Source organism: Botryllus schlosseri, chromosome 2 (genome assembly GCF_051294905.1).
Source record: "Botryllus schlosseri isolate E-star chromosome 2, Bs_hap1, whole genome shotgun sequence".
Taxonomy (NCBI): Eukaryota; Metazoa; Chordata; class Ascidiacea; order Stolidobranchia; family Styelidae; genus Botryllus; species Botryllus schlosseri.
In genome coordinates, this window is record NC_137237.1 from 12,660,059 (window position 1) to 12,685,583 (window position 25,525).

At 44.8% G+C, this 25,525-nt stretch overlaps 1 protein-coding gene across 2 annotated transcripts in view; it reads right to left on the reverse strand.

The window, feature by feature from the left end:
- The window catches only part of LOC145433599 (uncharacterized), a 36,071-nt gene extending 11,859 nt beyond the window's left edge, over window positions 1–24,212 (reverse strand). For both annotated transcript variants that reach the window (XM_080310738.1, XM_080310737.1), the window contains exons 1-4: window positions 21,153–24,212; window positions 2,508–2,925; window positions 798–885; window positions 556–733 (exon numbers count right to left, since the gene is read on the reverse strand). In XM_080310738.1, coding sequence (XP_080166864.1) covers window positions 556–733; window positions 798–885; window positions 2,508–2,925; window positions 21,153–22,274 — 1,806 coding nt within the window. In that variant the 5' untranslated portion in view covers window positions 22,275–24,212. The remainder of the gene's footprint in view (window positions 1–555; window positions 734–797; window positions 886–2,507; window positions 2,926–21,152) is intronic.
- Between the last annotated feature and the right edge of the window lie 1,313 nt (window positions 24,213–25,525).

The following is a 25,525-nucleotide window of genomic DNA, read 5'->3' on the forward strand; positions in this document are numbered from 1 at the left end:
CGCCCGTTTACACGAGAAATACGGCTACAAGGCAGCGGCGATGTGAAGTATTTATGCCCTGTGTACGCTTTCGGCGGTCACTAAATCAAATGCCGTAAATTCCGGGCGGGTACACAGCGCATTATCACGGAACGGTCGGATCATCAATCATTACCATTGGGTAAGCGAACAACGACCATATACACGTCACAGTTAAACATGGACACGAAATCAATAAGGCAGTGTCAGCCAGGCGTAGGTAGTATTGTAAACATAGGCCGACACAAGATATCATCGTTGGTTCAGAAAAAGAAATAACGTCCTAAATATCTACACAAGTACATGAGCGTGTCCCAGGTAAGTAAAAAGTTAGAGTTCTCGGCCTCATTTGTCCAAAGAAAACTGTTGATTGTCAAGTAGAAGCTAGAGTAGCATAAAATCCTAACCACATAAGTAGTGAAGCAGGCAAACCTACTTGAGTACTGCGATGAAGTTCAAGTACTTCGTTACTTATTACATCTGACTGTAAACCGCTTAAACGGAGGATTCATGCCGCAAGAATTTTGCCATACATACCTTATTGCTTCTTCTTTTATTCGACGTGGACGGACTGCATTTATATTCGTCGTTGTTATTAGCGGCGGCCTTCCGACTCTTCCGGCTATCCGCCAGGCCGTTACCGTTAGCGGCCCTCTGGCGTTTCGGCCGTCCGCTTTTGACGCGAAACTCTGCATCGCTGTCCGCGTCCGGAATTCTACAACATCAATACCAAGTCAACATCTTGCGTTTCCTCGCAATGAAATCGACGCCACACTCACCTCGGCGGGGCCCAGTCGTGCTTGGTAGCGTCGAGCAAGGTGCCGACGTAGGAGCGGTTACGCCAGGTCACATTCACCACGAGAACGCCTGTAAAGCGCAAACGGCTTGATACATTCCAGAAATCGTGACAGGGAACGCGATAAGTACACACGGCAACGATTTACGCGAGCGGTGACGTGTAAGACCTCTCTGACAATAGCGATTCGCTACGATAATCGCGCGAGGTCGCTTATCGCGAAAAATTCTGATTTGCTGTCGTGTTCGCGACCAGGAACGGGCACAATGAATGACCCGAGTACAGTAGTGAGAGCCGATATCTTCAAGTACTGAAATTATAGCTCCCATACTATTTCCTACCGTGGAAAACTTGAAACCTCAAACGGTTGTATCATAGCCTACGAAGCATGAAGCAAAAAGCTATTAGAGTTACTAGGAAACGTCATTTCCGGGAAGCAGTAACCAACCCACAGCATTGTTTCAAAGCGCAATGAAATTGGTATAGTCGACAAAATACCGAATTACCTTAAACCTGGTATACAACTCGCACTGTCTATTGCGGTCGCATAAAAGGTGCGTTTATATTTGAACCTTTCGAATCATCCATACTGATGCTAAGCCCTATACGCAGTGTTGCCATCGACATGGATCAATAACTAAGGACAGCCACAAATTCAAATAGTTTAACCGTGGTATTTATTAACTGATGACTAAAAGAAGGCACGGCTTTCGGCGAGTGGTAATCCCGACCAAAAGTGTCGAAAATACGAACAAAATGAGGACAAATCTGGTAAATATGGATATTGCAGTTTTATAAGACATCTCCCTTCAAAATAATGACAACTATGGACGGTATATGACAACCATGTATGTAAGCGACCATAGAATACGCGGGCGCGGGCATCGGGATTAATAACTCGAAACGCCGATGTGACTGCAACGATTTGCGGCGTAGCCGCCAAAATCCGCCCGGCCTCAAATCGAGAGAACGCAAGCTAAACTGCGAGACAAGCGAGCGCGCGGCGACGCCGGGTTAACATCGTTTCGTCGACCACGGCTCCAACGCATCTGGCGCAAAGAAGAGGCCGTGAAATTAATTCTCAACATTCCCGTCGAGGCTTAAATACAATGGATTAAAGATCGTAATTTGTAGCGCGGCTACGAGCGGCTGACAATGGACACGAACACACCGCGACTGACTCATACGGAAAACGACAACACTGTGTGAGATTGGTTACAGTTCTATAGGAATTGCCATATACTAAGTATTTTCGTCGCTACAACCATTCAACTTCAGCAATTTATGTATTAAAAAGCCAGGTTTGCAGTAAAATACACATACGGTAACACACGTATTAGTATTTCAATTGCGCATGATACAGAATAGCGCCAGCCTATCAATTTGTCGATGAGGAAATGTGACAGTACGGTACTCATAGGTCAAAGACCGCCGCGCTTACACAAAGGAAGGCAAGCCGGCGAACAATAAACCGCGATAATACATCTTCGAGCACTTCACCGCAAGCTTCAAGAGCCGAAGTGGACGTTCTCTCCACTGTCCCAAAATCCCAATATTTGATTTTACCGCTAAAAAGATTTCCGGGGCGATTCTCACAGTACTACGAAAGGAAAGACACACACGAGTCCTTGCGTATTTAAATCATTACATTGAAAACACCAACACTGTATCAAAATAATAAATGAAAACTCACCGGATTCGGTTTCGTGCCAAACTATCCCGCTCAAGTTCACGTTAGTCCCGGGCTCGCAAGGTCCAAGCGATTCAGGCTCCGTGCTAATTCCGATATCAGCGTGAGTCGTGCAGGTGCCTACAGACCGACTCCGGTCGGTGTTTCCGAGATCGTTTTGCGGCAAAGTCGCGCACTCTGTTTCGGCAGATACTGAAGTCGAGCCCGACGCACGATTTTTGTTGCCGTTTCTAGACGAGCTGCGCCTATCCGACTTTGAGTCCGTCGCTGACTTTTGCTGGCCGACAGTCATTTTAAAGTCTGTCTTTGACAGTAATTTCCCGGTAGAGTTGCCGGGTGCGTTAGCAGGCGGGCTTGAGTTCGCTTTCATCAAACTGTCCGCATCTATTGGTGTCATACCGCTACCATAACCTTTGTTTATCTGAACGGAAAATGCAGCTGTTGAGACGCCCTGCCAATAACTTCGTCTTTATTAAGAATATATTTCTCGACAGCAAAATCAATAAAAGCGATCCGCGCAATCTCTGTTACACAACCTCCGAATTTTAAAAAAACAAAGGTCGTTCTTTCAAGCCTCATCATAATCGCCCCTGCTCGACTATTCCGAAAACTGACACAATAGGCCGAAGCCGTACACTGCGTTGCGACTATCAGACGGGAAGCATCAACGCTCGCGGGCCTTCCGGCAATAGAAACCAGCCTCGCGCCGCCAAAGACGACCGAAAAGACTGAGTGCTAAAGCCCGTCATTCTCTCAAAGCCGCGAGAAAGGCCTACGCGATCTCGAAATTCAATAGCGCCCAGCAATAGCGCGGATAAATTCTTATCCTTCCCGAAGCGTAATTATTTTAATAGCAGACATGTGGCATCGCACAGATAGATTACCGACTATTTAATCCTTCTTTATCCCTAAAACGTGATAAAACCGGGCTCCCCGAAATTGCGCGCAATTATTATATCCGAGCTTTCGCCTAATCTCCAGCCAGATGACGAGATTAATACATCGGCGGCGTAATAAAACACACAGATAAGCTACGCTTGCAAACCGAGACCACAGTGACCAATCAGTGATAATATCTAGCACTGGTTTGCTAAGTCGTTTTAAAAACGGAGATGCTTAAATTAACCTGATACACACGCAGCGCAACGCATCATATCATATCAATACTAAAGTGCGAGACTCGTAAAAAATGATTGGATATCGAATCCGCGATCAAAGCATTTCCGCCATATTGCGAGAAAGATACTTGTGACCGAGCTCGCATGCATATCAACACAGCTCGGCCGTAGTAGCAAAAAGATAATAACATATTTTGGCAGCACAGCAACCCGCGTGTTTATCTACAAATGATATAACACCGCACCGATCCGTACAAGCCATAGTCCAGGGCCTGCAGCGAACGCATCAGATTTCCACTAGCACCGGAGAAACCGGCCGTTATTGAGCATAATCGAGCAGCATAGAAGCGTCATGGCACAGTTCCTATAATATTCTACACGGTAGTGATTCAATACGCGGAAACCATTGACAGCCTCTGACCGAATAGAATTCACAAACGCCGCATTCGCTCGACTGACGCGCTAGTCGAAATCATGCTTAACACAATATCGCTACATGCATAACCACGGGATGAGGCATGTCGCTAATGACATGTGGCACCGGCCGTATTGATCACTTCCCTTATTAAGTTCGACACGAATGAACCGGCTTGGAGTGCATATACGACGCCAATTTCCCCACAGTACACAGGAAACTGCTCGGCGATGAATGCGGCGTTGTTGTAATCCACCGTAAACACGCCTCGAGCTCGCGCTGTATAATACACCCAACCCGACACTCTAATCTAGAGCTAATACTATTGTCAAAGTTAATCGCTTTCAAATATTTCACCATACGCGCTACCCGTTGATTTCACAGCAAGTATGTTGATGATACAAGCTACTGTAATTTATTAATTCGCAGCGTAAACCGATCCGTCCCGACTTCCTAACCGTATCCCATTCATTCGCGACAAGCCCGGCCATTGGTTCAATAGCGAAGGACCGTGAAAGGAGAGAGCAAACATTATCCGAATGAGGTAATTGCCCATTGTGACCGCTTAAATAATATAATCGATCGGCGTTATTCCCGAGCAGCAACGGCAGCGCACTAACTAAAAATCGGATACATCTCTTGACCTCTCGCATGGAGTCGACTTATTCTCCGCGGAGATTAAGCGATAATGAGGCGCAGATAACGGAACTGGAGAAGGATTGCGCAAAATTGACTGACGCGTCGCAGACTACATACGAGCTCGCGCGATTTATTTTCTCCTCCGCATTATCAAGAGTCCTTTCGGAAGTCGACGGCGTATCGTCATATCAAGATATCGGCTTGTTACGCGAGATTAACCCGTTTCATCGCGGGTGCGCCGCATCCGTCAACACGTCTGAAGTTGTCACGGGTTAATCAAATTATTATCACGTCTTGCGCGCCGGCCTATTCATTCCCTCGACAAACACTAATAGTATGATGTATTGTGCGCAGACTACTGTCATGACCAGTGAACCGCGTCTAACAATCGCCTTCAATAAGGAGGGGTTATTCCGGAAATTTAACGCTCGCCCATTAAAACCAATCGCCGTACGAAATCATCGCTGAGACATGGCAACAGTCGCGCATTGTGGAGTTCAAGGACTAGGAATCAATCATGGCCGCGATAAAACCTCACCGGGAGAGCCAGGGTCTCGTAAAAACCTTTTTACGACGGGTCAAACAACAGGTTACGGCCGCTAATCTCGGCGCGCTTTGAGAAACCAGGAGAGCGCGCGAAAACATTGGAAACGCGATACGCGCGGCTTAACATTCCTGCAACAAGGGCCTGTTTTTCTTGGCGTAATGAGTCACGCGAGGCCACGAAGAGAGTCGATAATAATTTGCGTCGCCGATATGGAATTTGCATTATCAGGCACATTGATTGAGCACTCGAATCCGAATTGAGTCAATTGCAATGATTCTAGTCGAGTAGTGTGAGCAGATATTTTGTAGTACTGAAAATATAGTTACGACATGCATATTCAACCTTGGGAGAATTGAAACCGCGGTCGTATCATAGCATTCACATTATGTAGTGTAGATTGTAGTACAAAGCTAGTCGCACTGTAGTAGAAACACATCAGTAAAGTGATCACCAAACCCTAGCATTGTCTCAAAGCGCAAAGAGATTGGCACAAATTAACTTCAAATGTGGTGTATATAAAGTCGCACTAATTTTCGTTGTCACATAAAAGGTACATATTCGAACTTTCCAAATCGTCCGTACGGATATGACGTCATAATGAACGACACTCTAATCACTCAGGCACTCGGTTTTTGGAAAGCTTCTCGGAGGTACATAACTTCAATGTACATTTGAATATTATATTCATATTGAAACGTACCCGAATATACTATTCAATTGCACTCGACTTTACACTGTCCAGCCCTAATTATTAGTAGTGATATCGCACCCGGCACTAATGGTGGAGTTAATAGAAAATTATTTGTCTCGGATATCTGTGAATAGCTGAATACGGATCGCCGATTCAAAACCATTGTTGACAGCCTCGCGCAGACCGATTGTCAGCGTTTTCGCCGCAGGGGCGCAATGCTATTTATATATCAGCGATGCGGACGACCGATTCGGAACCATCGAACACGCCGTAAATCGTCGGCGCACATTATGTTGACTTGCCAACCAAGTGCGGAAGTACTGTAGTCAAAGTAGCTCTTAATTATGGCCAATGAAAGGACATTTGCCCGAAGAACACCGTGCCCACTGCGATAAAGCGCAGAGTGCGTTTCGAAGGGTTCGTCACGGCGCGTTTCGTTTATTCATAGACTACGCGCGCTGACGGACATGAATATCGTCAGCTGAAGTGTACCGAGCGGAAAAGTAAACAGTGTCGATAGCCATTGTTTGTCACGTATCTCTCGGGGTTCAGGCAAAATAAGCAACACAACACCGCCCAAATTTCCGTGGCGAATTCACGGAATCACGCAGAAGTCAAAGTGTCGGTGGTTATGATCGTCGCGATATAACTCATATAAGCGCTGCTATTTGAAGTGCGTCGGGTTAGAGGCTTATAGAGCCAAGTGGGTCAGGATCGATTCTGACTATTTGACCCGATCTGTCATGTTGAGTTATTTCGAAAGATGTAGCGTTCTTCTACCGTAACCGGGTAGAAGGCGACGTAACTTTTCACGGAATCAGACAGGGCCCAGAGTCGCCATCACCACCACACAGTAATAAAAAACGGTTGTAAAATATGTTACAACCCCATCTAGGTAGCGGCAACATTCCATATCATCTTCAAAAGAGCAACGCGAAAACCGCACGCATACGTTGATCCTGCTATACAATACAGCACGAAACCGTTCAGTCTGAGCAAACAGGAAAGCAGCAAGATCGCTAACTCCTTCCATAACAAGCTACAATCCGCGTACACACACACCGAAACGACCTAATCAATCACACGCGGGTTTACTACAGTCATTCAACGCCCGATTGTAATCTTAGATTACACGCGGCGGACGGGTTAACTTGGCAATGTGTCAGCCAACGCAGTTTTCGCAACAGGGAATTACTACGTGACCAATATCTCTTGAATGGGCGCGAGGAGATCGCGATCAATTCGCTTCGAAAAACAGACCCGCAGACTTGATAGAGTTAATGCGACGCGTAATTTCGCTAGGATTGATCGGCTCGCCGGCCGATATTCTCTAAACATCGCCGTCAACTGCTGCGAGATGGACGCGAATGAATAATTGAAAACTATTGCAAGCAAACGCGCTGCAGCGTTGGGTAGGGGAAAATGGAGAGTGCCCGTTCGCTGCGACGCAGATTACGATCGTTGTATTCATCCGCTGCGGCGTGGGAAATTCGTTCACGCGCGACTGGCCGAAACCCGCCGACGTTACTCGCTTTTGATGCAGTCGACAAAGTTCACGCGTTCTCGGGAGGTGTCCGGTCAATACCGAGAAAACCATTACCGAGAATGCCATTACCGAGAATGGACACCACCGAGAATGGACACCACAGAGAATGGACATTACCGAGAATGGACACCACCGAGAAAGATAATTTGGTGTTTTAATTTAGTGTTTTTTCACCGTATCTATGTCATAGCGCTTTTATGACAATGTTGCGGGTCAATCACTATTTCACAGAAATGTCGTTTCCGCTAACGTGCGCAGCGTTGTGCTACATCTTTCCGCGACGAGAAGCATCGAAACTATGATTCTCGTGATGGCCAGTAGTGGGAAAATGCGTAAAATTTCAGCACTCGAAAAACGGTTTGTTACTGACAGGGATCAAAACAATCAACACTCAATGTGTATTCACAACTCTTGAATCATTGTGTCCAGTCGTAGTTCCCGTCTTGAGATCCACACACGGCGGTATAATCTGCTCCAATGTAGTTACGATGCCGTGTATTTGCCACATTTTTCTACCTAGTATGTAACGCACGACTATAGCAAACATAGCACCTATTTCTGAGAAGTGGTTATTACCATTTGACATAAATCTATTCAAATTGATTACGCGTCTTGGCAGAGCATGAAAGATTGCTACGCCATGCACGTTACTACGATTGACAGATTTGAAGAAAGAAGTACGGTAAACCCCAAGGGCGCACAGCGCATACATACAAGGCATTGTAAAACCGTCAGCTGAAACCCGACTACCCGGCATTGTATATAATCATTACAGCAAGTACTCCGACGTTACAACCTACAGCAAAAAAGACGGGAAATTAGTGTCATTTTCGAACAATCGCCTCGCGCCATTGTGCAGAGTGCTATTCCAAAGTCGGTACTCGGAAAAACAACAGTTAAACGTTCGCGCTATTGAGGCGGGCGGCGTTAGCGGCCGGTCAGACGCCGCGTGAACTCGTTACCGAGCGCTATTGATCGCAGAACGTTTGATTGCGCCTGGGCAATTCCAGCAAATTGTCAGCTATTTGATAGCGACAATCCAATGCGTTGAAAGCGCGCAACGACATCCGATATCGCCCGAAACGAATCACGACATTATTGCAATTGCTACATGCGGTTTGGAGCGCACGGGATTCGGAACGGGCGCGCGAACCGCTTTGCCCGTTGAACACGTCAAGTAGAACGGCTTCCTCTACGCTTGTCGAAATGGCTTCCTTTTAATTGCTAGCCAAAACGAGTCGAATAGGTGCCACCAGTATTTCTAGTCAGAAATTCGATCACATCCACCCCATTGTCGTTCAAGGAGTCTTTTCGTATCATACAGTCATTAATTTGTTTTATTTGCCTCGTTAGTAAGTTAATTTTGGAATGGAAAGAACTTTCATTCCGAAATTTGTAAATCAAAACTGACAAGACACAAGCTCGCAACTTCATGCACTAACCGATCTGTTCACAAATATTCAAGAAACTCGTGTCATGAGTAATTGTACAAAAGCCCGATCATAGAAAGATAGAAAGCACACAGCGCACAAGCTTACACAAGAAAGCACACAGCGCACAAGCTTACACAATCATTCACCCGGCCTCGATTCAGCACGAAGCCGATATCGCAAATGCCTCTTCATCTCACCACAGGCGTGACCGCAAATATTCGCGCTAAGCAAGCAGCAATATCACGAGTCAGAATACAAGCAACCGTGTAATGTTTGTACCATACGTCGCGCACTATGTACAGTACGGTTTCGCGGCCGTGTAAACCTCAGCGGAGGTATAGGCCTCCGGTAATGGATGGTTTTAAACAGGGAATCGTTTTAACCCGTTCGCCGGCTGCATAGCGGCGCACCGCCTCATAAACCTCTATTGTGTTGATTTACGGCTTACCGTCCGACGCATGCGCAACAGGACGCAGCGCACTTTCGCCCACGATAAGCTTTCTCACTTGTTTAGAATTTAGGCAATAATCCCGACGAGGGCTGTTTTGGAAACACCGCTCGCAACGGGGAAAACACTTCGAATGTACGAATCAGTCCAGGGTTTTTGTTGCGTCCGACGAAAGAATGTTTTTACACGGATGACATGCCGGGGTCGATAACCCTTTCAATGAGCGCTGTTTCGCCACGGTTCAGCACAGCTTGAAGAATACAAAAAGGGAATCCTATCCGCCGACAGCCGCCCTGAATATTACTCACAGCCAGCGGGCTGCGGTTAATGCAGAGAGGGAGAAACAAGTCAAGCTAAAGTTTATGTTTTCACTACATTGCGACGTAACTTCGATCGCGGGAAATCAATGGAAACGGTCTCACCTCCGACATACAACCCGTTCAGTACGTCATCAACTTATCCGCACTGTTCGGATGATTAATTAGTGTGCCAACGCCAGTTTCATGTAGCCAGTTATTTCCTAATCCCGCCCAACAGCTCTATATCAATTTCCTTTCAAAACCCGCGACAACAGAACCGCCTGATAACGGCAAATGTATTTTTAAAATTACATCACGCGCGTCTTTGTGTAGCTTTTTAGAGAGCACACAACGCGGCAAAGGATAAACATTAAACAGTACATACAACTTCGTTTTGCGCGCAGTCAATTTAAAATAACATCAAGACGACCGAATTAGCGAAGCACTCGCTTAAACCTAATCGAAGCGCCTTGAGCGTATCTCGCTTGTGCCGCAGCATGTAGAAACGCGGAAAGAATATCAATTACTCACGAACGTTGTTGATCCTCTGGGAAATCCGCGACGCCCAACCGACGTTGCGGAGCGTGCGTTTGGACTGTGTAACCACTGTGTTACCACTAGCAAATAACTCGCGCAATTTCGGAGTACAAGCGATGCGCTGACATATGTTATCCAGAATCGCGCGTTTCACACTACAGCGGTACAGATAACAGAGGGAGCTGCATCGCACGGAAACGAATTTTCCGGCAAGGTAGCGTTTCCAGCAAAATCAAACCTGGGTCATTCCTAGTAAGAAACGTGATATTCTCCAACAAGGGTGGACTACACATTTATTCTCATCATCCTTCTCACGAAGAACCTGAAATCGCTTGATGAAAGTATCTCATGCAGATAATTCCCAGCGGCGTGATAGATTACTTGACATTCGAAACGCGGTAAACCGCGCCCACAACGCAAGACATGGGACCAATCGAAAAGAAGAAAATAACGCAACATCTAGTGACACCTTCACACGGCGGATAGCGCAAAAGTAAAACTCACGTAGTTTCAAAAATCCGAAATCCGCTTATCATGACAAAATTGAGTCCAACCCGCGGCGAATCAATATTTAATACCCTATCCAAGGTCATAAACCGTAATTCGACAAGCAGAAACACCGACCAGCCAACAAATCATTACACGGCAGCAAAATAGAACGACCTTTTGAGCGGCGCGCAATTACAGCGCGGTCTCGTAAATAAGACTCGAGCTCGTAAAATCTTCAAAACGCGCCTGGCGGCATCCGCGCAAAACACCCCCGCTTTTAAATCGCCGCAAGTCGATATTAGCAGCGTAAGAGGCCTGCGTTGAGCACAGTCGAGAGGTTATACCAACAGCAGCAGTCCCGAGACCGCTATCTGGGTTAGTGTGCTTCGGCGAATTGAATGTCCACAAAAACAAGTGCTACGCCTCGTGTTTCGGTGACGCGAAACACATATAGTACACACGGGCGTCGGTGATTATACAACGGGTATACATGAATTCCGACACGACCCGATAATTACAGCATTTACCGGATCATAATCACTTACGAAGCAATCTGTCAATGACATTAAAGTCAATCGAGCATTCGATTCGCTGGTGTAATTATCAGGAGCGGGCGGCATACACTTTCATTATATTGGGATTTGGCTGTCGACTGGCACCGAGTACTTAGTAACAGACACCGGCCGCAATGGAATTGCAACATAACGTTAACACTGATAATGTGTAGTATCCTGAACGAGGATAAAAACGGGCTCCCGAAACACGACTATTTCGTCTACCCTTGTGACGTCAGCACGTCACAGTAAATAGGTTGAAACTCGCGGTTCGCGATTTGACAATGATATCGACAAGAATGAGAGAATTATTCGACAAAAATCCGACTGCATACAAATGCTCAATCAATGTATTCGGCTATTTTGAATACATATTTTAAGATTATATTTGTATTGACCCTACAAGCCATCCTTGATTATCAGAAATTCCTTGTCTGTGAGGTCATAATTCGCGATACTACTTCACTGTTCATTTTCTTGGTTTTGAATTTTCAGATTGCTGACGATAGCCCGTAACTAATGAGCAATAAGCATTAGCTCGAAAATATTCGGGTTTATCTCAAATTGATACATCATTCAATTGTATATTGAAGCTTGTGCCGTATACCGCGTACGAAATATTCTCTCTCCATTGTTAAGTTCGTAAAGTTCCGAGATCGCGAGACGAGAAGCTCGTCTTTCAATGTCGGCTTCCAACGTAACCAAACCGCGTCGACAGCCTGCCCAAGCTGATTACCTCCGGATTTTGGAACCGATTTCAATAGCATGAGCGCATTTCTCGTTACGCGGTCAACGCAACTTGACCGTGACCTGCGTATTCGTGGTTTTGAAATCAGATAGCTTCGGTAGCGAGCGGCGTATCGAGAAACAAGCGCCGCGCGCTAAATGGAATGGATCAGGCGTTACAAGGAAAGCCACGCCGTCGCTACTTAAACTAATACTTTCGCAGTAGACAATCTTCTGACGCCAGGGGAAAAGGGCATATATATCACTATTTTCCGACACGTCGAACTGATAACAGAGTGCTTGATCGAACACTAGTGCAAATTCAATTCCAATGGAGGCTGATCGGAATGTTATCAGATCTATAATTTCAAGATAGGAATGAACAAGGGGGCTGGCGCATAAAACACAGCATTAATAGGCTATTGAATGCGGGACAGACCCCTTCGCAAAATCATAAGCAGGGCCCACTTCACATCTTTCCCGGCCGATAATTCCAAGTGGTCTTGTCAAGAGTCAACACCCGAGTGTGCTTTCGCGTGTGTGTGACTCTCCGCTTCGAATAACAGAAAGGCGTTTCCCGATAGGTCCGCACAGCACGTTAACCCTCTACGGCGCTCGAAGACGAATACCTCCCGAACACCGCGATAAATCGCTCGCGCAGTATAAAATAGAGTCGGCGCGAAAGTTGTTATAGCGGCGCGTATTCTAAATTGGAAATTACACACTGGCACGATCTCGTCGCGATAAGATTGATGGCGTACTATAACGAGTTCAAGATGTTTCCAAATACGCATAGCCGGCACCTCATTAGGACGGATTACGTTACTCAAAAGAATCCTACAAGAGCCACGATAAGATAACAAGCTATAACTTACAACGCCGTTTACCGTAAACCTCACTAAACACGGAGTCTTAATGGAAATAACACCACGCGGCTCTGCAAAAATCGCTGTGTGATACTCCAACCCTTGTTCAATGACACGGGTTTAGTCGTACGGCATGGGTCACCACCCCTTAAACCCGACACGCAAACGATAGCAAAACACCTATGAAACAGATACAGAGTGTTCCAATTCGATATCTCAAACGACAATGCGATATTGTGTAATCCCACCGAATAAATCGCTGCATATTCCCGTACCAACGCGCCAATGCAACAAACACAAAACCTACACGCTAAATATAGACCATGAAATCGTTAAAATAGCGAACGCGTTCGGTATGACAAACGTGACAACGCCACAAACACGGCATCACGCTTCAAATTACATCATTAGAAACACAAGCCGCCGACAAATGCAAATTACCGCACGCGGATGTCACATATACCAATTTAGCGCGGGCGCATATTCAGCAACACCGGATCGATAAACGGGTGCTTGAAGTCGGCTGGACGTTCTGTAAACACTCCGCGATAACTAAGCAAACAGCGGAGAAAACTCGTCGGCAAATCCGACGAAAGACGTCCCACGCACGGAGATAAACGAAAACAAGACCTCTCTCATGTCGATTTTGAATTGGACCGTTCCCCGAGAGGTCTTTCCCTTCGAAACACTTGACAACGTCAATCGCGCGATATTCTAAGGCGATTTCGGCCAAGGTTTCATTAGTGCTTCGCGTGGTTGCTGTATGACATTGTTCAGTCAACACTATACAGTGCAATTAAACTGTTCTGTAAGTAAACAACGCGGTGGCCAGGTTGATAGATATTGGCGCGTAGATTGCAGTCTGGTTTGGTCCGGCTCAAACTATGCAACTCAATTGAAGCTAAAGTCAAACTAGGCTACGGGGTCGATCAACTACCAGGGATGAATGTGGATTTGTAAATTTCGCATACGAAGAATGGGGTGGTAGGCATTTAGACAAACGCGATTTGGATTCACAATAAACAATACATTCATATCGATACATATATTCAGTTATTCACCCGAAGCTTTTTCAACGACTCTCAACAAGTGTGACCGTCGGTAATATAGAATCTGCACGCAACGATCCGGGCATGAAATATCAACTCAACCGGTAACTTGGTCGTGAATTTCGACACGTTTTTTATTGAAGTTCTAGCCGACGTAAAACTCATCGGGTATACGTACCTACGCAGTCAACCCACCCCTCAGTAATAGATATGGTGAAAATTTCTCACTTCATCATATCAAGTCGATAATAATCGATCACGCTGTGTAAATTTCAGCCGAGTTCAATCGAAACATTCTTCAATACGCGCAACGACCTATAATCTCCTATTCATGAATAAGTCATTCGAATCGAGATGATATTACAATAACGGTTTAGAGGCGGTTAACGGCGCAACGCTAATTCCGCCAACGCGTAATTACCGGTCAACAAACATTCAAAATTCATGTCACCAGTCAGTGTGTTTGCACGACCTAACCCCATATGCGCTGCGAAAGTGCGATTACCTGCGGGGTATCGTACGGCGATTGATGAGAGAACATTACCGTGTCAAGATCTGTAAGCGCGTATTAGGTTCTGTCGACGTTAGCCTAAAAATGCTCAACATTCCGAGCGGGAGCTTACGCCGTAAGCCGCATTGAATGCGATAATTACCGATGCACGAATTTTCGTACCAACAAGCACTAAACCAAGAGCGCACTATACAAATTGTAGTTTTCAACAATCATCCTCATTTCTCGTTGAGGCACTTGGTTTTTTATCGCCCTCGCAATCATACACGTAAGGCTATCCGTCGGCCAATCGAACTCCAAACTTTTCCTACGGTATCTTGCAACATATTAAGAAAGGATACGCAGAAGGCAAGCGCATCGATGCAGATATTGGCGAGGAATCCGTCCAAACACCAAGGGAATACCGCAAAACTCATCGTGACCGAGTCGATATCCGCTGTTACCGCTCGAGGTTATTGTATAATAACATAGCGCAATTATACCGGCGCGAGAAATGGGATTCGCCTCATTGACTCGTGTTGATTCACCGGCAGCTCCATTTTAGTCATGTCGGCTCGTGACCTCTAGTGAAATCGCGTGTTTCGTCACAGCGCTTCGATGGGAGTCTTCTGCACGCAGTGAATGTTCATGGTTCATTGTTCAATTCCTTTGCAACTGGTATCCTTCACCTCGTCTCACGAGTCACGACAAGGTGTGAATAATGCCTATTCCATCCGCATCCATATAGTGACGCTTGAGCACTTTAGAGATGGTACAGTCGCTATAATTGCCGCAAGCAATAGCCCCACGCTGGTACTATTGAAAGGTGGATACTAGGCAAAACCGTCTTTTTGTTACGATGCCTCAATATTATTGAGCGAATTGTGCTTCAATGCCCTACGAAACCAGACTTCTTTTCCATAAGCACAAACACTAAACAGCATCATATTTCGTACTGGCCATTATATTGTTTACCGGAGTCGTCTTTGATATCGAGCACCTCAGAGCGCCACTTCCATATGAATATCGCGACAACATTTGAAGGATTTTTCTCGGTATATGAGACTATGGCATGGTTGGTTGACACTCGACATAAAGCCCATTACAGTACATTGCAAATGTCCGTCCCCGGTTAGTATTTTGTTATATGAACCCGAGAAAGGAAAAATAAAGTCCTTCAAACATACACGCTTTACACCATAGTGAGAAAACTTTCCCGAGCAGGAAACATGACCTTTCCCTGTGCTTTCGTACCGTCGTACACAGACGTACATTAATTTCAAGTCAGAAAGTGTTGATACGGCTCACGCCGTCTCGGGGGAGAACTGGTCAAAATATTTATGCACCACCGCCAAACCGTGCTTCAATTAAATTTTCGTAGGCTCATGCGAAATAGATCTGTTTGACGCCTGCAGGGTGGCGTAGGTATATTTTCTACACCCACGCGCGCCGCGCATGACCACAGGTCGTGTCGACAAGCGGAGACACACATTTTGAAACACAAAGCAGACAAATGCCTAAAAATCCGATTATTTTAATTCATGACGATCCACAAACGAATCAACGTCATATTTTACTGCGTCAGTTGCTTCAGGGTTCTACCGTAATTCTAAAACAACAACAATATCGCTCTCAAGGAGCAATGCTTGACTCATATACTTCATGAACATCTAAAAATTGCTCTTGGCGGAGATTCCATCGCCACTTCGTATCACGAGTGCTAATTTCAACACAGGTCATTATATATACGACGGCCGTAAACCGAACAGCGCAAAATGCGCGTTACACAACCGTAACATCTCGAACGTGCTATAAAGGAACCGGTTAATTGTAGCTTAGTACAGTGTGTAGTTGACAAATTATTGTCAGTTTCAGCCGTAGTTAACGGTAATGAAACCGGCAATTATACGTCATAATACGATGAATGGTCGACGAATGTAGAAGGCCCGCAAACCGCGCATTCAAGTATTTGAATAGGAACCGATTTCACCATCATAGATTAAACACAGATGTCTCATTATTCCGTGACCAAAATACGGGCACTGTTCACATAACAGGATAGGCGCTTCGTGACGAATTCGTTTGTTGGCAAGCGATTAGATTTATGAAGCATCGCCATAAGCTGGATATCGCATTACAATATCAGCGCGCAGTACAGAGCCATGTTTCATAGATGTAAAAGTAAAGTCAATTTCCTCTTACAAGCCATCCCCACGTGTTTACTTTATTGCGCAGCGTATTTGCATCTTCAACACGACATCTACCGAGTATATACCGCCGATCAATCATTGCAACGCACCGATACCAGGAATAGGTAATAGCTTTCCCATATACCGCGCGAGAGACGATTGGGATAGCAAGTCTGCTATCCGCAATGTTAATGCAGTACGTGAGCGTCGGCTACATGTATTATATTGCCATCCTTTGACTATCCACTCGAAGTTAACGGCTACCTATCTGAGTCATAAATCGAGATAAGCCTTCAACCGCCTGTAATTCGATCACAGCGATAACGAAGACCTGCCAATTCGTTCCGGCACGCCGTAACAATTCCCCACAGAGCGGCTCGAATGACACACGATGCGTTCTCCGCCTTTACGGCCGTTCGATCTGCGATTTATAATCCCTAATCCGGCGTTTGCTGGTTTAAAACTCGGACGGAATCCAGCGGACAACTGTTCGTAGGTCTTTTCACGTGCGGATATGAATTATTCAAAACCAAGCCGAGGAAAAAGGCCTCTAGCAGCGTGCGCCATTAGGATGAATGAGGGAAGAGATACAATATATGATTAGGTGACGGCATTTGGTGGGTTGCGTGCAATATCTACAATATGCAGGATTGCAGGTCAATAAGTTACGTCCTGCTGGAAAATGTACCCGTATGGTTGGCAAAAGCTTTGAAAATATAATCAACAAGTTTCAAATATGCGGAAACGCAAACAACGATTCACCATGACTGCGGCACTCGGCGTGTAAACTCACTCAGGCGAAAGAAATATAGGAATATGACTATTACTATGTGTACGATGCATTCCTTATGAAAAAGACGTGTGTTTAATGACCGAGCAATCGAGATGTGCAGAAAATATCTTCGGTGGGACGGAAATAAATCAATGCTCACAGTGCGTAAATATCTTTCACCTCTAATCCACTAACGGCGAATGCGGACACATATCTGACAGTTTTCAAAACATCGACAGCGCACACCACGAGTGAGTAACATATAAATAAGCGCCTCGGTGTTGATGACTGTAATGCGCCGTTGCCGTGACAACAGGTGCAGCCAATGATAAACGCAATCATGCCGGTTGTGCGCGCGGATCTAGGTAGGATCCCTGGGGTGAAGGGAGTAAATCACTAATACAGCGACTGAGAGTATATTGATCTTGTGAGATTATCGATCAATCTCAAACGAAAAGCCCTACGGAACACGCACTAAAATGAACTTGCCCGGACACTGTCAGAACAACAGTTGCTAAATCAACTAATTGCATACGCGGAGTCTCTCAGACTGGCATGCGATATAACAGCGCATTATGACATATTAATAGTGCCGATATGATATTTATTTTACATGACAAGGTTACATTACAGAAATTAGGTATGGTGAAATGCTAGGATTGGGGATGTGTCATAACTGATTAGTGATATACTGACATATATATATATATGGAATTATTTGCCCATGCGACTGATACGAGGAAGAGCAGCTTAAACGTAATGCTAAGTGTCAAATTTAGTGTTTTGGCGTCTGCCAGTCGAAACTGCGTTCCAAATGCGACCTTCACATAGTCTGTATGCAATATAAATGGGAAACACCTGTTACCGGATCCGGTTATGTCACTACGATAAAATTTTGACTAAATACGCTGCTGTGGTGACATACATCGAAATACGCGCGCTATCTGTACCACCTATCGTATATGACCTACGCAAATACTTGGCAATTGGGAATTCTCTAGAAATAATCTAAGCGAAAAGAGACCGCATAATCTTCATTAATATTACTCTAGTGTAAGCGTAAGGGATGTTCGCGTAATTGACATTTGGTAGATGTAATAATATTGAGAGCTACCAACTTAAACCTATAGCTTTATGCTACATACTTTTAGTGCCGATTGAATTTAAAACAGATTCCGCGTAAATTAAAACGCCCGCGACACGATTGCCTCTTTATTCCATTTGCCTATCTCACATTTTCGTGAGAGACCGGCCATAGCTCCAAGAGCATCTCTAAACCCAGTTAAGAATATGTAAAAATGCTGGCACTGATTTGCATTGGCCTGAACTATGCAAATTCTTTCATTAATATGGATACCATTGAAGGAAGGGGAAGTGTGCGCCTTGTAGGGTAATTAAGGGTTGTACATACATCCGGAAACAGCAAGTCGATACTTTTTAGAATCCAATTCCGCTTCTGGAGTTAAATCCTAAAACCGAGAGAGTGTAACAGTAACTCGCCAACTGCATACACAGACGCGTTTACATAATCCTATTACGACCATCGCGACCCGCAAAATCAAAATCAGCAATTAGCTCAAATTAAAATTATCTAATCGCCGATGCAAGATTTCGCACAGCACTAGCCCCGAACGGGTGCGCGTATCTGCTCGATCGCATACGCACGTCGCTCGTCCCGAGTTGTTTACATAGCGTTATCGTACATCCTTAATGGTGCCGATGATACACCGCAGCCAGGAATTAGTTACGGTGCCCAGCGCATTTGTCATAATTCCGAACGCTGTAATACGAGCGAGACGTATTGTGTTACATTCAATGAACGATCACGTCTTTACTTTCAGAGCGTTGGAGCTCGAGTCACAACAGATAATCATCTACTAACTAAGTAAATGAAATGACAATCGAGAGCAATAATATGAGCGCCGTGTAGGCGTTCTCCGTACTAACGACGCTGGAGCGCATGCCGCAAGCTACACTTACAACATTTAAATCCGATTAGAACTCCGCGTAAAAGCCTGATGTTCCTCAGATTGTCCTGCGCTGATTATAAATTAATCGTCAAGTAGATCGATCGATAAATCATATTAGGAGCAGAGGTTATTGATATTGTGCTAAGACTATTATCCTGAGTTCACAGGGCCAAACGTTCCGCTATCAGTAGAAACATTAAGTCAAGGTCAACCACCAAACGCAAATCGATTAGTCGCAAAAGTATCGTTTCGTCTGGCCGTGGCCAACAGGAATTCATATCCGGCTATTGGTCTGTGCCAGTTACATGCGTATTACGGATGTAGCATAAGTCGTGAATCATATAACTGTTAATACATAGACACGCATCAAAAATTTATGTTCGCGTAACATCGAAAGGTGGTTGTAAAATTTACGGCTCAAGTATTGTAACATATTTTCGTTCCATAGCACGGCACACATGAGTAATGTTACAATGATATCGAACGAAACGGATATTATGGGCTGTTATAGTAGGCCGAACGGTTATTATAAAAAAAACTACCTGTTTTCAAAATTCCAAACTAACATCAAGCTTGGCAGCCAATTAATAAATTCAAGTTCGCTACTCTGTCTGCCGTGCGATTATATCGACCGTCTCACAATTGTCGAAGTGAGATGACGAAGTTTCATGTAGTACAGTGCATGATTTATGCAAGCGCGTTATCCCAGCAGAAATAGCATGAATCACTGGACAGACGGCGGAAATAATACCAAGGGAGAAGGCGTAATGTGTTGAGTGCGAAAGTGAGATCAAACCAGCAGTTCGATACGAGATCTGGCGTAATTTAATTATTGACAGTAGGATATATATGTGCATTGCGCATCAACGATATCGCATCTACTATCCGTAATACTATATCAAAATATAATCAATTTAGTATTTGCATTCGAGATTACCCGGTGAAATTATGTCAAATCGTAGGGGACACGGGACGCTGACAAAGGCCCGTATATTGTGCATCGAAAAGTTGACTATGGTGACCTATTATGACGCGTAAATAAAGGAGTGCACACTGCGCAAGTAAACAATGTGAAACAGTCGTAACAAGGAGGTCGGAAAAGTTGATTCAAGGCCAAAAAACGAACAGGCTGCGATTCAATATAAGAGGCGTATTATCGCTAATCCATAATCTTATTGTTGAGTAGCGCCGGGTGCGATGGCTCATAATTACGAGAGAGCGCTCCAATCCGGCGTTTAACTTAATATCAATAATGTATACCGCAAACGCCAACTCAAAGGCCAGGCCGAATCGCCACGGCGCATCCCGCAGCGACATTGTAGGTCGTGCCGAAACCGCCGTCGCTGGGTAGCTTGAGGGCAGCGATACGGTGTATCGGCATAAATAAACATGTTAGTCAGAAGTGGAAAAACACAATGACCTTGTAATCAAGGCCGTCATGCGCCGCAGCGTGCACCAAAAACCATGCCCGACACTTACGTTTAATTAATACCCTTCTATTACCGGCTGATTACGTGGAAAGAAGTTCTGTAGTATGAATTGTTTTACGCCATCAATCCAAGCAGGACCAAATTCTTAACGAGACCCCAAATAGTATCTCGAGTTTATAACATGTATCGACTTATCTTTAGAACGACACTTCTATTCCAACACAATTCCTTTCAAAACATCAAAAATTCTGCGAATCCTGCTCTCGACGTTAAGCGCGGGTTTTAAGGAGAGCCTACGAGGCTTTGCGAATATCCCTCCGCGGATAAGCAACCGATCGCGGTAGTACATCTCAAGACCCGTCTCTATTAATAAAGGCACTGCCTGCGCGCAAAGAACCGTGAAATCAAAGCCAGTCAAAGAACGTATTTGTTAAGGTTACCTTTTCCGTTCTCATTTTCTTGCTGGAATTTAACGGGCCGCCATTGATACCGCCTCTATCCCTTTTACCGGCGATCGCTTGATCCCCGGCGCTATCTGCGTTGCTTAGTGGAGACGGTGATTTATTGCCTTGAATTCGGAGGTTGGTATACTTCATAGCAGTCGGGATCGATACGCTCTTCTTATGCTTGCCGAAGGCGGCTTTAACAACGGGGCCATCATTCGTAACGTTGTATTTGTTCCCCGGTATGGCTTCCGGTATCGAAGTGTTCGGGGTTGTTACTGCGGTCGAAGTGTTGTTGTTCGTAGCCGCCGATACGTTTGGCTTTGCCATTTGAGTAGAATTACCAAAAGCAGTGCGGCCTAACTTGGCGTTTATAGAAGAGGTGCCGTCATTCTGCGATGAAGTATACGACATATTTGTCGACGATGAAGCGCCTGAAGTACTGTACGAAGTCACGTGCTTGGTAGTGTTTTTGCCGGCTTTGCTCTGCCTTTCTCTGTCTTTCGAGCCGGCGATATCGGCCTTTCTTTCGCCGTTGCTGATGTTCCTGTGCTTTTTTTGACTCCGGCTCGATTTGGCAGTTTGCGAAGTTTCCTGCTTATTGGCGCTGCGCGCGCATTCATCGTTCGTCGAATGCGAGTCGATTTTCGCGGGAAGACTTCCCGAAGTCGAGGTGACATGTTTTACACCGGTCGCGGACTTTGCGGATTTTTTGGATTTCGATCTGTGTTTGCTTGCTGTCGGCAAATGTGAGCTCTCGGCCGAAGATGGCATCGGTTTGAAAATCGCGTTGGTATTTCCGGCGCTTTCGCCCATACTCGCCTTCGAATCGACTACCGCAGTCGACACCGGTACAGACCCGCTGCCCGACCCTTTGACGCAATTGTTATTGTTTACGTTACGGGCATCGTTTTTTCTCTGTTCTTCATTCTGGAGATCGGTGTCAAGGTCCATGATCAAGTCCCCCACCGGTATTTCGATGCCCCATTCGTCGCCCGAGTCGCTATCCTCGTGCATATCGTTTCGTTTCCGCGGTATCCCGAAGGAATTCGCTGTTGAAGCGGGTACAGCGGAGCCAGCACTGATACTGTGATGTCCAGACGTGGGAGTTGAAGTCATAATTTGATATCGATTACGCGCTCTAGCTTTACATCAGTAAGACTACACAGGCATATTTCAAACAATCTGCGAACGCGCGAAAAAAGTTGCTATCGTGCTGATAACAAAATGCGGAAAACGCAACGGTCATCTAAAACAAACTTACTTCGTTGTACCATGTCGGATTGCGTTGGCAGAATTAAACAGAGTTCTCACAGCACGTGAACACTATAACCTGTCTTTGGCATCTTAATTGAACACCTTTCTCAAAATTAAGCACGGTCGCTTTCGCATGCTCCTTGCCATAATCCCACAGTATCTGGGTGGTCGAGGCAATGACACTATCTGTGTACGATATCCTAATCTGTGATATCGGATTATCTGGTGTGCGGCTTTTGGATGATGTTCAACTTTAAACGCAATGCGAATGTGCAATAGTAAAGATATCGATTACGAGTTGGTTTGCTGCAGGATTTATGTGCGAAAATAGATTCGACTAAACAACGCCAACATCAACCTACCAGTAGGTCATAGTTGATTTTTAATATTCTCGTTACACCAATATATCGTATTCAAATAATCAGTGACATACTGAAGAAATTATCCACATCACACATTGATTAGGCGGTAATAAGATTACTACATATGATCGGGTTATAAAAAAAATCAGTATTCGTTTAAAAGACTAGCAAACCATTCCGGCCGATCGTAACGAGGGGAGTCGGCTAGGTAGACTGCCGGGTTCCCACGCATGTGAACGAGGCAGAAAATCAATATCATCGCCGAAGATAAGTTACGTTGGCAGCAATGAAATGTATATGTTATTAACATATCACAATATAGCCTGACACGTACGTTCACTAATGGGACTCATACGTTATCCACTAAAATGCCTAGGTACAACCCCAACTAATATATTATAACTCAAATGACAGCACATAGATACGACAACCTGTATAATATCTTGGACTATAACTGGAGGTCGTTGCTGCTGCAACTCTTTCTGATCTACTTGAATCACGCATTCTACTTAACGCATTTCATCTGCGACAAAACAAACCTTTAGCACGGAAGCTATGACAGCCGGCACTAAGAACCACGAGGCTGGCTATCTGGCATCATCTTTGTGTCGAAATCGGCTATCGCCGACCTAGCTTTGTTTCTTTATTGCCTCTCGTTTTTCACTTATCACCCGCTCCCCGTGTATCTTTGGTTATAGCGTCACAGACGCTACGAGTATCGACTCTCTCGAACGCAGAACACGGAACGTAAATTCATTTTATTCGGACCTCAAGTCGCGATTGGCCGACAACGTATTACAAACGTGAATACTTGCAGAACGCTTTCGTATCGATTTGGCTGGGACAAAAATTTTATCTTGTAGCTTACAAGCAAATTGATTGCAGAATACAAATATATTGAATTTTGACCGTCGGTACAACATATGCCGATTGCGTAGCCCAACGCCGTCAGACAGTCAGTCTGCCTCAAGTAGTTGATCGGCATACCCAAAACGGTTATAGTTCGTATGATATAAATTAAATCCTATCCTCAGTTAATATCACGTATAATGGCTAGTGCATTGAGACAGTATCATGAATTTGACGTCACACTACGTTACACTTCATCTCGGAGAATTCGAAATCGGCGTTGCTTTGATGAATTTGTTTAAGTTCCTGTGTTGCCAAGTAAGCAAGTAAAACCAGCTAGTTTCACGAAGATAATAAAGATAATTGGATGTTCAAGTATACGCCCTCGCACAACAATCTCCTTCTGAGCCACTCCAACGAATTAGCGATTCCGTGTGTCAGGAAAATAAATACCTTTGAGAAATATCAATTACAGTTTCTGATGCATCATGAATGCGACCAAATTTTGCTTTTTGCAATCTCGCGTAATCATTAATGCATGACTGAAAAACTAGGCTCTGACACCGGTCGCACTCATGAAAAGACGCCGTTTCTGTAAATTCTGCTTGAAGCCGGAGAGAACCGCTTCTGTAAAAGGCGCACTTTCAACACCTTTAACCCGTTGGTCACGTAGTGCACGCGCACGGTTCAAATGGCATGTGCCGACTACCGATACGCGGCGAAGCGTTCTTAGAAGTTGATGTCGATGGATATTAATCACAAAAGGGATTGAAATGCCAAGACGGAAGTATTTGTCCAGAACGCATCAAATACATTGAGATTTTGAAGAAATGATGGCTCGGCATACTTGGAATACTAATGTGCAATACATCGGGGTACAGTAGCGCGACAATTTCTATTCTACCAATACCCAATCGCATAGTTCAATATACCACATCCAAAAGTCGTCAATGTTGTGCCAGCTGCATGTATTTTATTGGAAAAATATGTCGATTTGTAGTCACGGGTGATTAGCCCATCCAAATGTCTTGACGGCTTCATAATGAATTATAATCTTATCCTTAACATAATCAATAATCATACTTGCACAACTGCCTCTTCATAACACATACATAAATACACGCAGTACGAAGAACTGTATACAGCAATTGTATTAACATGTTAAAAGATAAACAAACACTTAGAGTGTGTAATAATGTGTATTTGGCCGTAATACGATCCAGACGTTTTCATTTTGGATTGCAATATGGAAGACATGTTTTGATATTATTTGCTTTTTATCGTTATTGCTAATGATAATTCGAGTGTTTAACAATCCGACCTTGTTAGGAATTGATATCTAAGAAAACTAGCAATTACGTGTGGCCGCAGGGATTAAGCGTGGCCGCAGGGATACAATTAGGTTAATACGTGAGGTTTGAATAAGTTTATATCTCGAGATAGATATAAGCTTCCCAGATATTGTGGCATTCCGGCCGCGAGCTATAAACGGTTAAGCCGTTTCTATGTCTGTTCTTGTACAATACAATGCGAAACTGAACAAGGCAGCTATAGCATATTTTGCTGCCTCAGCGACTCCAGTAACGTGTTTTCAGATCTACGATTGCTCTTTGCACGATTGCCGGAATTCCACACAACTGAGTAACCCTAATTTCTCTCTGATGATATAACAGCAGCAAAAAACATATTCGCATTGTAGTGATATTCTCGCTGTAGTTATGAAATATTTTTATCATCTTTGTCCGTATATATCGACGACGTCGCGCAGTACGATATCTTTTAATCGGCGTGAAACAATAGAACATATAATCGCCGATCCAGTTGACGTATTGTCACCGATCTCTAAGGGAAATGCGTCATCGCGGGTGGACATAGTGAGCTTTACTTACTCGGAGTAGGCAT